Source organism: Plecotus auritus (genome assembly GCF_963455305.1).
Source record: "Plecotus auritus genome assembly, chromosome: 11".
Classification (NCBI taxonomy): domain Eukaryota; kingdom Metazoa; phylum Chordata; class Mammalia; order Chiroptera; family Vespertilionidae; genus Plecotus; species Plecotus auritus.
This window is the reverse complement of record NC_137777.1, coordinates 26,184,309-26,201,332: the sequence shown is the minus strand read 5'-3', so window position 1 is coordinate 26,201,332 and position 17,024 is coordinate 26,184,309. Positions and strand designations below refer to the sequence as shown.

Here is a 17,024-nt window from a genome sequence, read left to right as displayed (position 1 = left end):
TTCCATGTACTATGTTACAAAATGTTATCTAAAAATTTATGTATGTCTTGAACTGTATATATGTCTGGAACGATGTGTGTATGTCTGGAGCTAAGTATGTATGTCTGGAACTATGTATGTATGTCGAATTATATATGTATGTCTTGAACTGTGTATGTTTGGAATTATATCTGCATGTATTGACCTGTATATCTGTCTGGAATGTATGTCTGGAACTATGCATGTCTGTCTGGAATGGCATTCATAAGCTGTCAGGCCACCTTCCCAAGCCTGATTTAGTCAGACTTTCCCACACATGTTCTCATAGTGATTTCAGAGGAGCAAGGAAGAATTCACAAACACAAAAGAACTCTTGAGAAATCATCTCACACCTAGCTCATCATCACCTCACAAGGCTCCCCTGCCCCTTCCCAGACTTTCAGACCCAAGCAACAGAGAAATAGGCACCACCTCATGATTGACAGAACTCAGGTCATATTGCAGAGGGTCATTTTGCACTCAGGACATTTTTGTTATCGATCTACCACATTGTTATTCCAAAGGAATTGTTGTAGAGATATGAAATGATGATGATGATCAATAACCATTTTTATGGTTCATATTTGTTACCATTTTGGCTTTTGTCATGCTTTCATTCATCCAACATGCGCACAGGGGTTTGCCCATAGGTATGTGCTCAGAGTGTGTGGGCAGCTTTGCACCTTGCACACACGGCATCTCCCATAGTGTGCTCACCTGGGCAGATGAGTGATGAGTTTTCCTGCTGTACTAAGACAGAGCAGACACAAAGTACACTGTGCTGCTCTCCCTCCGTATTCCTCTTGACAGGTGCAACAATCTGGGCTGATGGGAAGAGCAGGCCTGGTTTCACAGGACCATCTGGGATGCCAGAGACATCTTGTTTTCTGCTGACTGCCTGCGCATGTCTCTGTATGCCTTCTGTGAGGTCTGATTGTTAGAAACCCCGGTGCCCAGCAGCATGCATGTGGGAGGCAGCAGATCCTACCAGCATCACATGCCAGTGTTCACTTCACAGCTTGCGAGCAGCAACCTCTACACATCTGGATGGTGCTCCTTTATAAACAGCTCCATCGCTTGGGGGATCTGGGATGAATCTTTGACACAGGATTAGGGAACTGTGCCAGTGGTGGCGCCTGGGGACAGGCCAGGCTCCGAGTGGGAGGGAAACCACTGAGGTGACCGGTCACTGGAAGGAGAGGTAGCATTTGTGCAGCAAAGCCCAGCCTGGATAGGAGGAGCATCCCTTTACCTCTCCTAATTTGGAATGTTTATCTTTCCATCTTTCTTTTCTTCCCATTCCCTGTACTTGCTCACTTTTTTTCTTGTTTTGATACCCACCTTTTCCACTGGTGCCTTTTACTACTCCTTTCTTATCAGTTGCTTTTCTTTGGGTCTGAGCACACTACCCCTAGCCCTCTCTCACGCTGCCTGTCGCTCAACTCCAGGCAGCTGAACTCCAAAGGCCCTGCCTGTCCTCTGTGCTGCTCTACTGCTTCCCCTCAGCAGGATCTGGAGTCCAGCAGCAGCCATGCTAGAGATGAGAAGATTTACTTTCCTGAACGCGTAATAGATGGCAAATACTCTTAATGTGCTTTGGATGAACCATTTCTAACCCTTCCCCAAACAAATATCCAGTGTACCAATGGCCACTTTTAGATGGGTCCAATCACTGACCCAAGGTCACAGTGAATGCCACACTTCCGTTCAGGTCTGCATGCTTGCAGATGCCTAAAGGCCTTTTTCATTACATCACTCCTGTGTCAATGTAAAAAGAAGAAAAAAATTGAGCACCAGAAATGTGAGCTATCTTGCTAAGAACTATAGTGCTAGAATGGCTCTGCTCTTGGCTCAGCATAGGAGAAATCTAATCAGAGCAAAGGCTGTTTTATTCCCAACCTGGGAATGTCAAGAACACAGCTGGGACTTGAACCGGTTTTCTGACACTCAAGGATAGAGGAGCTGTGATATATGATGACCTACCGGACGGTTCTTTCTTTCATTTGACATATAATTATTGAGTGCCTGCCATGTGCCAGGCACTGTCCTAAACTTCGGGATTCTTCACAAAATAAGGAAGATCCCTGCCCTTGACTAGGTTGTAAGGACATGGGAAAAGACAGATAATAAACAATAAACAAAGTAAGAGTGAGCTGTGTGGTTTGTTAGATGGTACTTGCTGTAGAGATGGAGACAATAGAGCAAGATGGTAAGTAATGGAAGCTCCCGAGAGAGGAGTGTTGCATTTGTTAAACAGGGAAATCAGATAGGACTTATGGAGGTGATAGCATTTAAGCAAAGGCTTGAAGAAAGTGAGAGAATTAGCCATGTAGGTATCTGGGGGACGAGTATTCCCTGCAAAATAAGAAGTCAGGCCTGGCAGGCATAGCTCAGTGGTTGAGCATCGACCTGTGAACCAGGAGGTCACAGTTCAATTCCCGGTCAGGGCACATGCTCAGGTTGCGGGCTCCATCCCCAGTGTGGGGCATGCAGGAGGCAGCCAATTAATGATTCTCTCTCATCACTGATGTTTCTCTCTCTCTCTCCTTCTCCCTTCCTCTCTGAAATATATATGTATGTATGTGTATGTATGTGTATATGTGTGTGTGTGTGTGTATTTTTTTTAATTTTTAAGTGGGCATAGTCACCAAGAGCAAGGAATAGTGGGAGCAGAATGTGTTAGGGGAAGAACAGTAAAACCGATATCAAGTACTGGGTAGCCAGATTGCTTGAGGCTTTGTAAACTATTTTAAACTATTTTAAAATAAGGGTAAGGGGAAATCAGAATGAGCTTAGGTGTATTAAGTACCTGGATGAAGTAACTTAGGTGTAGCGTGATAGTGTTTCTGATCAGGATTGTAGCACTGGTAGTGGTGAAAGAGATGGGAGTGTGGATGTACTTGAAGGGAGACCCCTGAGGTTGTCCTAATAGATTAGATATGGAATGCTAGAGAAAGATGGAGTCAATGATGAATCCATGATTTGGAGCTTCAGCAACAGGAAGTATAAAATTTCAGGTGAGATGAAGGAAATTTTGAGAAGAAAAGGAGGTCAGTTTTGTACATGTTGAATCTGAAATGTTTACTAGAGATGCAAATGTTAACTGAAGTCGTCAGGTGTATGTATGATTCACTAGTTTGGAGAGAAGACTGGGCTGGAGATAAAATTGGAGATTCATTAGCGTATACCATGGCTTTAAAAAAAAAACACGCATGAGACTTAATGGAGAGTGCTGATATGATGTGCGGAATGGAAACTGGTGCAGTGGTTGGTGAAATTTGTCTTGTATTGCTCCAAAGATAGGACTCAAGAATCAGTGAGAAAGATGATGGAAGGTTGATTTGGGCTTCAATATAAAAGTCCATTTTAAATCACTAGAACTTATTAGCAATGGAATGGCTTGTTTCACAGGATGTGTTTTTTTGATACTGCAAATTTTTAGGGAGAGTCTTGAAAATTGTTTTCCCAAAGTTTGTGCAGATATCCTCCTCCCTCCACCCCACAAAAAAAAGAGAAAAGAAAAAAATAGTAATTATTCTCTATTAGAGGATTTATAGTCTTTATTTATCCAAGGAAAGCTGTTGACACACACACACAATCCATCAAAACCTGCTAAAATAAACATTGATAGGTTGTTGTTCGTTCTTCCCTCTCTCCCTCCCCCTCCAGTCTCCTTCCTTTTTTCCGCCCAGCCAGGGTGGTTCAGTGGTTGAGCATCAGCCTATGAACCAGGAGGTCATGGTTCCATTCCACATCAGGGCACATGCCCTGGTTGTGGGCTCGATCCCCAGTAGGGGGTGTGCAGGAGGCAGCCGATAAATGATTCTTGCTTATAAATGAGACACTGCAAATATGTTTACCACTTCTTGATATTTGGCCATAAAGCTCTCTTTGTCCTTCTAGTGGGTGTAAACACTCTATGCTTTCTCTATTTTCCACAATCAACTCACTGGGCCTCGTGTAAGCTTACCCAGTTAAGAGTTTGTACAGCCATCGGGAGCTTAAAATTGCAGTGTTCTCTTATAAATCAAAACCCAATAAATTAAAAGGGAATTTATATTGCAAAACAGATAAGGGGTAATTGGGTTTCAAAATTCAGCTTTTAAAAGTGTCTTGTGTATGTTCTTTCCATAGCAAACTTCTTTAAAGCATTTATTTTATTAGCAGAAAAGCTTCAGGTTTACCTCAAAGAACTTAAAACTTAAGAGTTCTTTCTAGTTAAATACAAATCAGAAATTACTATAAAGCATAGCTGAAATTATTGTCTAAAATGGAATCATTTGCAAAAAAAGTAATTTGTAAACAAAGATGTGTCTTTTGCATAAAGTGAGATCTTTGTGTAAAATAGACTTTCAGCATGTCTATAGAAAGGCCAGAACTGACTCAGAAAGGAAATCCCTGCCGTTCTGCTTGGTGTCAGGATGCATCCAGGTTAAAACAACAAACTGCCTCTGGCCTCTCTCAGGGCAGCAAAAGCAACCGAAATTGCCTCCAGAGCTATCAATGCAGAGAATGCTGTAGTAGACTGAACATGGGGGGAAAAAACTGGGGCAAATGTTTTTTTAATGTTTGCCTAGGGACAGGACTTTTTTTTTTTTTACTAGTTTATTGTTTCTAATAAATATGAAATACTATTTCTTTGTTTTATGAACTATTATTATTTTGGTTTAGGCTCCTATTGTGTGTGTGTTGGGGGGAAACATGGCACATCAGACAAAATTATCATCCAATGGGTGTAAAGAGAGGTGTGAATATTGGGTGGCGAGGAAAGGTTCAAATAAATAAAAGTTCAAGTAACTATGAAACTGTTGAGATTTGACTGCTCTGCACCGCCCAGTGGGACAGTGTAAAACATAGATTGATGTGAGTTGAACAAATGTTTGGTGTTTCAAATTGCACATAGAAATAAAGGTTAAGGTCTAACATTCACTCCCCCAAACTTGGTTGCTGTTGGGGATGGGGCATTTTAATAGACTGGAGAAGTCCTGAGGGCGCCTGCGGGGCTACAAGGAGAAGTTCAGGCAGAACAAATGAGTCTGCTCTGAGGATCCATAGGGCAGCTAGAGTCACCATGGCTCTTAATGTGGAGCAAACTGACACCAGTCCCATAATAAAGCCACGGCAAAGACTCCGCTCAGAAATGGGGCCAATATTTCTATCACTGTCTGGTTGAGGAGAGATGAGTGGTGCTTATTCATAGTAGAAATCTTTACTCCTCCCCATGTTATTTGCTCTAGCAGTTTATGTGGAGGCATATCCCTGTAGGTTTACACAGTCTTAAAAATCTATGTCTAAAGCTCTGTGTCTATTGCCGTCCAAGCAAGTGATAACCAAGTGACCACATAGCAAGAGTATATTCTGAAGGAAAAAGGACCCCGCTTTTTAAGTGTTGGCCTTAGAACACCTGCATTTGTGATAAAGGGAAAATTTATGACGAAAGGAAACCTGGTGGGCTGGTGAGGTTGAGTTCTGAGATGACTGGGCATGTTTGAGCTCATCTCCCCGAGCCTCCAGTTGCATGGGCTTGTCTTGGGGTGAGGGTGCCCTGTTCCTAGGAAATGAGCAAGTTAAAGAATGACCCTCCAGGACGTTTAGTATATTGTTGTATCAGCAGTTTTATCCTCTTGCCTTTTCCTTCCTAATTTACAGCCTGCTGGGTCTGGTTTTAGGAGTTTTCAAGAGATGTGATTAGCTTGACTTGCAGGAAACTTGCAAGGGGTTGCAGGGTAATGATGTGTCAGCTATGAACTCATTCAGCTCATCTGAAGGAAATTTTTAGAGCAGGAAAGAGCCAGATTCAGAGGTGCTGACTTGTGAAACGTGGTGGTAAAGTGCATTTCTAGCTAAAGGAGCCAAAATCTAGTGTCCTAATCATGCAAAGGAAAGGAGGCGATGACCAGCAAACAGGGAAAAATTGAACAACAACAAAACATTTACTCATTTGTATCATCCATGCCAGAGGTCCTCCTCTGCCATCAAAATTAGGAAAGCAGAGGGCAGATGTCTGGCAGCATCTGACTCAGGGATGGAGGGTCGAAGGAAGAAGCCACGTTTGACTAGGCGCCACATGAGCACAACACAGGTCGGTGGAGAGCAGCAAGGGCTGGGCTTGAAATTCACTGCTGAATAAATAGCCAGTAGGTCTGTGAGCCCAGACTCAGTGAGAACGGTTTCATGTCATTAATTCATTCACTTATTCATTGCGGCTGTATGAGCACCTATTAAATGTAGGGCGCCCCGCAGAGCTGGTGTAACAGTTCTATCCTCCCTGAGCATATAACTTAGTGTTCTAGTTACTAGGGTTGCAAAACAAATTGCCCCAAAATTAACTGTTTATGAGGCTCATGGATTATATGGGTCAGGAATTCACTTAGGGCTCAGCAGGGACAGCTTATCTCTGCATCATGGTGTCTGGGGGCCTCGGGGGAAGATTCGAAGGCTGGCGGCTGGAATCATCTAACGTTTGTTTGCACACTTGTCTGAGGAATGGTTTTGGTGGTTGCTGTCAGCTGTGACCTTAGCTGGGTGATTGGCCCAAACTCCTACACATAGTCTCTTCATGTGGTCTGGGCTTCCTCACAATATGGTGGCTGGGTTCCAAAGAAGAGTGCCGGAGAGGGTGAGCCAGGCAGAGACTGCGTCTGTTTTAGTCACCTAGCCTCAGAAACACCGATAGCATGAATTCTGCTGTACTCGGTTGGTCAGGATGGTCACGGACCCTGGAGAAATTCAAAGGGAGAGAACATCAACCCCAAGTATCAGTGGAGGAAAGCCAGTCATGATAAATGAAAAGCAGATAGGTATATATGTATATAAATGTGCGTATATGTGTTCATATATAAAATCTATCACATTTAATAAGAGTGGAAGAAAAATAGCCACGGCTCAAAATAAAAGGTGACGCATTTTTGTGATTACTTTATAAATGATGGCACAAAGAGTCATACAACTGAAAAGATACAGATGAAAGCTAACACCTGAGCACTGTTTTCTAAATTTGAATCACGCCCACTATTTTTACTATTATCTTATTATTTGTACTGTTGTGTCCTTACTTTTTTTTTCTTAAAATTGACCTAATCAAGTTTGTTTTAAAAGCAAACTAGACAGTACTACCAAAATAAGATTTCTTTTTTGCCATGATTTATTTGCCATAAAATAAAAGCAACCTTAGATATAATAAAAGTAAAACAGAACAGTTATTAGATGCTAAATAGACTGCTGTCTGTTGAAGGAGCTGAGGCTGAAGGGACCCCTCTCTTTGTCAAAACACACGCTGGCAGGTGTTAGAAAGGTGTTAAATCACACTCAGACAAAACTGAGGCTCTCCCCTTCACTTACTCTGAAAGATTGAAAGAGAAATGAAAGCAAATGATCCCCAATGAGAAGGTCAGTGATATTTATGGCCAGGTCTGTGTGCCTCCCAACAGCTTTTAAAGAACTATCAATATTATAATCCTACTTTGTTGGCAAACACTGATCCAAGGGATAAAAATTATAGATAGCTGGCCAGCTGGCGTGGCTCAGTGGTTAAGCATTGACCTATGAACCGGGAGGTCACGGTACAATTCCCAGTCAGGGCACATGCCCCAGTTGTGTACCTGATCCTCAGTAGGAGGTCTCCAGGAGGCAGCCGATCAATGATTCTCTCTCATTTCTATCTCTCTCCCTCTTCCTTCCTCTCTGAAATCAATAAAAATATTTTTAAAAATATAGATAGTTAAGCATTTATGTAGGTTCAAGTAAGTTCCTGGGATCCTTGAGGAGGACCAGTGTCTAGCACAGTTAATTGCTGGTAATTTACAAATGTATTTGTAACCCGCCATCTGTCAAAGGCTGGGGGTCCTTGTACCTCTGCTTGGTTTGGTTTTCTAAACACCTCCTTGAAAGGCCCAGTGAGCAGTAAAGGGCCTTGGCTAGTTGGCATCTACAGAAGGTCTTGCTGCTCCCAGTACCTTTCCCCACATTGTGGCAGGATTGACTTCTTGCTTCCTCACTGTGGCATAACTAATGTTCCTAGACTTTATAGAACCGCCTTCAGTCCAGAGCTGCCAGACTGACCTGCACTTTTTTAGTATGCAGTATTCCTGCAACATTCATTTTAGAAATAATTATTAGCATCTGCCAGGACCAGAGTTGTACTAGGCCCTGGAGATACCAGAGGACAAGCGGTGGACACTTCCTTGGAATACAGAGAAAGACCACTTGGGGGCAGCTATTTTCCCCCTGAAGTTTAATTAATTGCTTAGCAACACCATTGCCTTGTTGTAGGAGCATTCATCAGAAAACACTGCTTCTTGAGAAATTTTTCCCAGTCGAGATGATAACTTGAGGATAGATGGGCTTCCCTGCCCAGAGCTTTTCTTTCTGGTTGCCGGGGGTGTGGAGAAGGTCTGCTGAGGTTAGGAGGACAAGGGCCAGGTATTTATGTCTGGGGAACTCCAGCCAGCAGCCTTTACTGCACTCTAGGACTCCTAATAGTAGTGCCTTTCTAGGCATGGGGTTGGCTTTAACAGACCTGCTTTTCCTTCTCTATTTATAGTCGTCTACGGTGAAGCTGTCAAAACCAGTGGCTCTGTGGACTCAGCAGGATGTCTGCAAGTGGTTGAAGAAACATTGTCCGAATCAGTATCAGATCTACAGCGAGTCATTCAAACAGCATGACATAACTGGTAAAGTATGCGGCATCCAGAATATTTCATTCCCTCTCCCCTTCGCGATGGCCTTTCTCATACCCTTGCAATGAGACAGCATCTTCGTGCTGAAATTTTCTGGCACGGGTTTCCTTTAAAAGGGGTGGTCAACTCCAGATCTCAGTGAGCCATGCCACTTAACAAGCGTAAGACGTTGTAGAGAACCATGGATTTCCAAGTGTCCAATATAAAAATATGTGGAAATCAGGGTAAGGGGCTCAGGGATTTTAGAGAAAAATAAAAGCAATCCTAGAGAAAAGAAAGGGAAGAAGGCTTTCAAATCAATTTGGTTACAGGATCAATCAGTAAATATTCTAAGTAGGAAAGTACTAACTCACTACCCCTGAGATGAATAGCTTCAAAGCACAAATTAAGACTTTGTTTAGATCAAGGGACTATGAGAAAAATATGTGGTAATCAAGAAGCACTTGCAAGCAGAAAACATGACAGTATAATGAACTGGAAAAGCCCTCAGGATCAAGTCTCTCAGTGGGAGAATGGGGTGGCAAGGAGGAGAGGACGGGCCTACTGCAGGAGCCCATCCGAGTAAGGGGTCTCTTCCAGACCTCACCGGCCTGGCCTCCCTAAGAGCCTCTTTCCATGGCAGCCTTCCTCCCTCCCGCCCCCTTTGCAAACACTGTGATCAAAGACAGCACTGAGGAATATGCTCTGTGCTTCAGGAGGAAACAAACATGAAGAAAGTTCTGATTCTAATACAGTCTTCCTTTTAAAAAAAAAAAAATTTATAAAAGGCTAAGTGTCCATCCAACTGGTAGCTATAACATGCACTTACCACCAGGGAGCAGATGCTCAATGCAGGAGCTGCCATGACTTGCACTGGCCATTTAAAAATAAACGGCACTGCGGACCTGGCGCCAACAAACCAACACTCAGCTTTCCCCAAGTGGGACACAGGCCCGGAGCGACACCCCACCAAATTGTAGCCAATTCTACCAAGACCCCATGGCACAAAATGCGGCCCACAGCCCAGCCCAGAAACAGTCACTGTGGGCACCAGGTAACGACGTCATGTAGCAACGCCCGGCTTCCTCTCCCTAGCAACTAACCTCCTTGCAGTTTCTTCAGCCCCAGAACCCAACTTGCTTTATAGCCAGGTGCAAACATTTTACACTTTAACCAAATGTTTGTGATGTGTTTTCCCATGCCTCATCTCATTTGATCCTTACAGAAGTCCTGGAGTAGGTAGATAGGAGACTCAGTAGAATCCTATTTTCTTTTCATTAGTAAGACACAAATAGTGATATTAAAATATTCCTTCTAATTAATTTCCTTTCAATGTGCACGAATCTGTGCACCAGGACACACACACACACACACACACACACACACACACACACACATAAAATTGATTTCAGAGAGGAAGGGAAGGGAGAGAGAGATGGAAACATCAATGATGAGAGAGAATCATCAATTGGCTGCCTCCTGTACGCCCCCCACTGGGGATCGAGCCTGCAACCTGGGCATGTGCCCTGACCAGGAATCGAATTCTGACCTCCTGGTCAATGCTCAACCACGGAGCCATGCTGCCCAAGCAGATTCTTCCTTTTTCCTAAGAAAAAAAGTGATGCTCTAGTGGGAAAGTGGCTTGCTCTGGAGTTGCTTAACGCTCTAACTGCCCAGCCTCTTTACAAACTCTTCCTTTCTATCTTCTGAAATCCAACCTTTCTCTATAGTTTCTATTTACTCCTATTACTTTGGAAAGGGGTGCATTAAGCAGAAGGTATTTAATTTTGCAGTTCAGTATTTGCCCTGTAACTTTGAGAACTGGAGCAGATCCTACCTCCGTAGGGCAGGACTTGATGGGTGGTTTCGAAATGTGCTCCTTGGAGCCCTTAGATACACGCAAGGCCGCTCAGGGGATAGGAGTATGCTGTGGGTACAGGTGGGCATGTCAACCAAAGCAGCTCCCTTGTCTGTTTGATATGTTTGAATTGTATAGAAAACTAGATTTGGAACAACCCTGAGGTTTAAAAATCGCTAAGCTAGATTATCATGGAGTCCTGGTGACCAAGTAGATAATGTTTAAATATATAAGGAACACACCCAAGTGTAGCTCAAGCTGAGTTAACAGAGCATAAAATACCTCCCAACTTAAGCATAAAAAAGGTCCTTAATTCACTTCCTCTCTCCCCTCGACCTGAGGTAATGGCCCATTTGGATAACATTTCTGAAATCCTGAGGACAGAGGTGGAACTTTGCTTAGAATTCAGGTGTTAGATTGTATTTCTTAGTTCCCTCCCTTAAGAATATAAGAAAATCCTGTGTAAGGTCAGCTGTTCCACCCCTAAAAGCAATCAGTCATTTAGGAACCATTTGGCTGATTATGGTAGCCTTCATCAGGTAATGTCCGCTAATGTTTCTTAATGCCTGTGATGGTGAGGGAGAAGCCTTTTTCGTGATCTTATTTGAGAGTAGTGTTATCTTTCATTAAGGGTGAGAATTATGAGATACCCTTGAGGGAAGGGTAAGCATTTATAATGGTTTGAAGAGGATGAGCCTATTGCTCCTCGGAAATGAAGATCTCATGCTTCAATGCGCGTGGAGCAAATGGTCCCACTTCCCAAGGCTTTCTGTTGAGTGGCGTGAGGGAAGGGGGTGTGGGGCGGAGATATGTATTTCAAACAGCTATCCTGTTCCTTTCTGTGGCACCCTTGGTCTCTGTGGAACACTGCTGGCAACCTCCTTGGGCCCTTAGGCAAGACCTGGCAAGGATTCTGAGCAAGTTCTTTAACCCCACGTCCTCATCCTGAAAATGGAGGTACTAATTACTAATAGTACCTGCCTCATAGTATCATTGTGAAAATTAAATGCAATAATATAAGTAAAGCCATTTATTGACACCTTTTTCATGCCGGCATTAAGCTATTATTTAGGTCAAGTTTCATCAGGACATGTCTAAAAACATACTATGACTTCATTCTAAGCCCTTTTCTGGCAAGAAAAGAAAGGGACTTATTTGGGGACTTAGGGATCAGAGGTAATGACTTCAGATTAACATTTGGTCCACTTCTTTTTGACACTCACCTATTGGAGGCCTCCGAAGACCACTCCCCTCTCCTGTTCTCAGGGCCGAGATAGGATGTAAAATTCCCAAGTGCCCAGAATTAGCTCTCAGAACTTGGGCCAGCCTACAGTTACCAGCTCTGTGGTGCTGGAAGCTGAGAGAATCCTAGTGCCCTTTGAGGCTGTAATCCACAAAGCAGAGAGGCTAATAAAATATCAGGACATGTTGACAGAGCCCACCTCAGCAGCCTGTGCAGACATAGAGTGACTTAGGGACAGGTCAGAGCAGTGGGTGCTGCGACCGAGCTCTGTGATGTTGTGAAGGTTACTGGATGCACTGTGGCTTTCTCTGGCTATAAAAAGGGGATGAGGATCATCTCCGCCTGACAGTGTTGCTGGGACAGCGGTTCCCTGTCATCGTAAGCATGCAATGAATGTTAGCTGCTGCTGTTTTCTGAGGTGCTGTCCTGACTTCTATGAAAATAAACAACACATATAAACAGTGTTGAATCCGTCCATCTTTATTCTCATGGAAACTGGGAAATGAGCACCTAAGCAGGGGAGGGAGATAATCTGGGCTGGTAACTATGCTGTGCTTGTCTGCTAGGCTGCAAGAGAGATGCTCATGTGTCTCTTTTGTAGGCTTAGATTCTCCTGAGTAATGCTGTTCCCTTGTCTTCCTTATAGCCAGGATCTCCAATAGCATCCTCATCAAGGAGGTGCAGTATATCAATGTGACATATAAACAGTCTCTTAATTTAGACTGTTTGATACAGTGAATGTAAATAAAAATAACATATTGGGTCAAACCCTTCCACCTTGGCCTCCACCCCCCAACCTTGGACACATAATAGCTGTGCAATGTCACACAAGTTTCTCATCAGTGAAATGACAATGATATTTATCTCAAAGTGTTACTGAGAAGATTAAATGGGATGATGCATGTGAAGGGCCTAACTTAGTGCATAATAGACATTTATCTATTTAGTAAGTAATTATGAAGCCTCTACCCTGTACCAGGTTTGGGGAATATAGCAATCAATAAGATTGTCAGTGGTCTGTGTAAGTGAAAAAAATTGTGCTTCCGTGGAAAACAGTGCATCGCCAATAGCACACTGTTTGGGATGATCTCATTCCATGTCTACAGCGTTGGTTTACAGCTCTGTAAACTGATAGCGATACAAAGTAATTCTTGTTGTAGACATGTAAATCGTGTCGCACAGTTTCAGGTGACGTCCCTAGCTACTGTGGGAAAGGTGAGTTTTGCCTTCCATATACACATTCATTTTTCACTCTTATTGTTCTATAACTATGTCTGCTGTTTAGATCCTCTTTTGAACTGGTGGTAACATCGTTTTCCTCATTAATGAGTTAAATAAAATCTCAAACCATGTGCTCACTTTAATATTGACGATAGTCATGATTTTAACTTTCTTTGGAAATGTAACCTTTCACCTTGGTAGTTTAAATTTTTAATTTATGTTTTAGCCAGTAATTTCACTATGTCAACATTTTCTGATTGCCTTTGTTTAAAGGCCGTTAAGTACGAAACAAACTTTGCCCCCAGTTTCTCCAAAGTCTAAGCACACTTATGATATGTTTCAAACCTACCAGCGTGCAAAAAACCTTTGCCAAATTTTCTATTAGAAGTTCTGAGAATTGCATTGTGTCCAGAAGGTTCCTGCTATTTTGTGGCAGATGTGTTTAATCAGAAGAGAAGCTGCTAGTGTTAACTCCCTGCAGAAGAGCTCTTAAAAAGGCATAAGATGGTTAGAACACCTGAGAGGCATTAGGGGAGATAGATTTAAATCATCAGATTAGGCTTGAAGGAGAGAAATTTGTCTATTTTCCTGTGCTTGCGAGATTTCTCTCCCCGGCTTTCGGAGGCCAGGCTTAGCATGCTGATGAGGAAGCTCACTGGGCCCAGGTGTATGCTCCCAGACAGCTTTTCAGATTCCTTTTTATGCACGGTTAAGAATCTTTTCAGGTCTGAGGCGTTCAACCCCTGGCGGTGCCTGGTATTCTTCCTGTGGTGGTTGCTCAAGTCAACTCACCTCCTTCAGCCTCACATCCTCCATCTGCAAAGGGTTCTTTCCCCTGCCAGTGTTCAAGATGTATGTTCATGGGTGAAACACTCCGACCTCCCCAAAATACAAAGCATTTTTAAAGCTATTTTGAATGTGCAAAAGGTTTTCGTGTTGGCTGATTTGTGAACAGCAACAGGAATCCTTTCGATATCTAGGTGCATACAAGAATAAACAGTTATCATACGGGTATCCCCTGCAAATGGTCAATATTGATCTGTCCTATTTCTCAATGGTCTCCTACCAAGGAGATGAGTACTTCTAGTCCTTTTTGTGCTTGAAGCACTGCCCATTTGTACCTCTTTCCCTCTTCAAAATACTCGGCTGAGGTGTAGCCCCTGGGATGTGGCAGTTCTGCTTATGCTGTTGAATAAAGGGGAAGCCTTTTTTTCCTTTTCAGGCCTTCAGACCGCGGCTCTGTGTATTTGCTAACATCATTCCCATCAGTGGGGACTTCTCCGAGCTGTTACACCCCCTTTATCCTTGTGCTGTTTTGTCTTTTATTATGGTTAGAGTTCCTCATAGAGACCAGTGGGGTGTGTAGTTAACAGGTGTCAAAAGAAGTAGAATAATTACTTTATGTGATGCAGCTGTGGGAATACTACTTACAGAATCCAGGTTAGCCAAATAAAGTGCGGGTGTATTTACCACTGTGCCTCATCTGCAGACTTTCTTACCTTTATTGGTTTTCCCCTCTGGATATTACGTTCTACTTTTCTACATCTTTGTATTTTTGTTACATTTCTATTTTGTCTGAAGTGCTCTACATTTTTTTTACTGAACCCCAAGCAGCATAGGAAAGTTTCTGACATCACCAGGCCCTACATTTCCAATAATAGAATTCTCCAGGAACAGAAATTATTCTTTGTTCCTAACCCCTTCATCCCTAGTGGGCATCTTTCTTCTGTTGTGCTGAGAAGTTATAAACTATCTGGTGAGATATTCCTCTGGTTCATCTATGTCCTCCTTCCTCTTGCTTCAGAAAACATGGCCTTGTTCCCTTCTCCAGGTATACCTTGGAGATATTGCAGGTTTGGTTCCAGACCATCACAATAAAGAAAATCACAATAAACCACATCATACAAATAAGTAAAAGAATAATTAATAATAGCCGAAACCGGTTTGGCTCAGTGGATAGAGCGTCGGCCTGCGGACTGAAGGGTCCCAGGTTCGATTCCGGTGAAGGGCATGTACCTGGGTTGTGGGCACATCCCCAGTGGGAGGTGTGCAGGAGGCAGCTGATCGATGTTTCTCTCTCATCGATGTTTCTAACTCTCTATCCCTCTCTCTTCCTCTCTGTAAAAAAGCAATAAAATATATATTTTTTAAAAAAAGAATAATTAATAATAGTACAGGAATAAACTCGGTGTTTTGCATACTCACGACTATAGACCTACTTTTGCCCTCCTGTATTCTATTAACTATGTATGATTTCAGGTGGGTACTGGAAATATCAGGGGAAACACTGTATAGTATATGTTGTCTAACCACTATGCTGCCCACCTGAAACGAATACGAAATTATATTGAATGTAAACTGTAATTGAAACATAAAATTTAAAAAGAAAGAAAATAGATGAAAAGGGGAGCACTTTCAAACTCATTTTATGAGAGCAAAATAACATGATACCAAAACCTGACCAAGATATTACAAAAATGTTATGGTATAGACCAAGATCTCTCATGAGCATAAACCTACAAAACTTCACAAAATACAAACAAATTGAATTTAGCAGTAGACCAAAAGATTACATCCTAGTCATGTGTACATAGGAATGCAAGGTTGATTCAGTTTGTGAAAATCAATGTGATTCATCACATCAAAAGAATAAATGAAGAAAGTCATATGTTCATCTCACTAGATACAGAAGGCTGCTGGTTTCGGCTCTGATATATAAAGAGCTTGGATGTCATCACTCAGATCTTTACTATAAGAAAGACTGGACAAACTGAAATTTAATGAATTTCTTTTTGGACCCATCAGAGAATTGATGCCACAAGGCCAGTCATCACTCTGAAATCTGGAGAGTAGGGCCCGTGCAGGAATAGAGCCCTGAAGACTTGTTAGCTGGGACAGAAACCAAATCGGTATTGATGGACAAAAGATTTGGACACCTTACAAAGATTTAAAAATGGCCCACAAACACATGAAAGTATGCTCAGCAGTATGCATTGGTCAAGAAAATGCAAATAAAACCACAGTGAGGTACCGCTTTTCACCAAGTAGAATGGCTAAAATTCAAATGCCTGGCAATACCAAGTGTTGCTAACAATGTGAGCACTGGATCTCTTGTACATTGTTATTGTATGATGTGGTGCCACCTGATTTAAAACTGCCCATTTCTTATACAGTTAATCACATATTTATTAAATGTTCCTGGAATTCTGCTCTGGGATATTTACCCAACAGCATTGGAATCATATGTTTATAAAAATTCCAGTGCACTAATATCTAAAGGAGCTTTACTCAAATTAGGTTAAGTTCCAAACAATACTTAGGTCCATCAAAAGTAGAATGGATAAACAAATTAATGCTACATTCATACCAAAAACACTGTTCAACAATAGGAAGGAACCAAACTGCTGATGCATTACAACAACATGAATGAATATCACATTGTGCTGAGTGAAAGAAGAAACAAAAGACTACATACTGTGTAATTCCAATCATATAAAATTCTAAAATAGTCAAAATTAATCTACAGTGCAGATCAGCCCAGTGGTGGCTTGGAGTGGGGGGTAGAAGGGAGATCGACGGTGCAGAGGAGCAAGGGAACTTTCTGTCCTGAAGGAAATGCTTTAGATCTTTGTCAAAAGACATCTGCTATTCAAATGTGTGAAATGTATATAAACTATAACTCAGACATCATTTTTAATAACAGGTGCTTTCCAAATTTTCTGAAATGGCATACTGTTTTTTTAAGAGGAAATAGTGAAAATGTCATTCTGCATCTTCCTTATTGGCTACTGGATCATTTATATTAAAGATGATGATAGATAGATGTGGTTTTATATTCATCTATTATCTATAGATATGTATTTATCTAGATATAAAGCAATTGAGTTTGAAAATCCACTTTATGCACTTTTCACTGGAAGAATAACCTGAAGACTCCAGAACATTTGTATGAAGAAAGGTAATTTTACCTGTCCTTGGAAGATTACCCCTGACAAGAGGGAGCAATGTTCTTATCTTAGTGAGATTC

General features: G+C 42.1%; 1 protein-coding gene across 2 annotated transcripts in view; it reads left to right on the top strand.

Moving 5' to 3' along the window:
* The window catches only part of SAMD12 (sterile alpha motif domain containing 12), a 350,465-nt gene that overhangs the window by 140,719 nt on the left and 192,722 nt on the right, over nucleotides 1-17,024 (top strand). Inside the window, exon 3 of one of the 2 annotated variants that reach the window (XM_080646980.1) lies at nucleotides 8,561-8,690. In XM_080646980.1, coding sequence (XP_080503106.1) covers nucleotides 8,561-8,690 — 130 coding nt within the window. Of the gene's footprint in view, nucleotides 1-8,560; nucleotides 9,441-17,024 lie in introns of those variants that run through there. The other variant, XM_080646981.1, reaches the window with a different exon arrangement.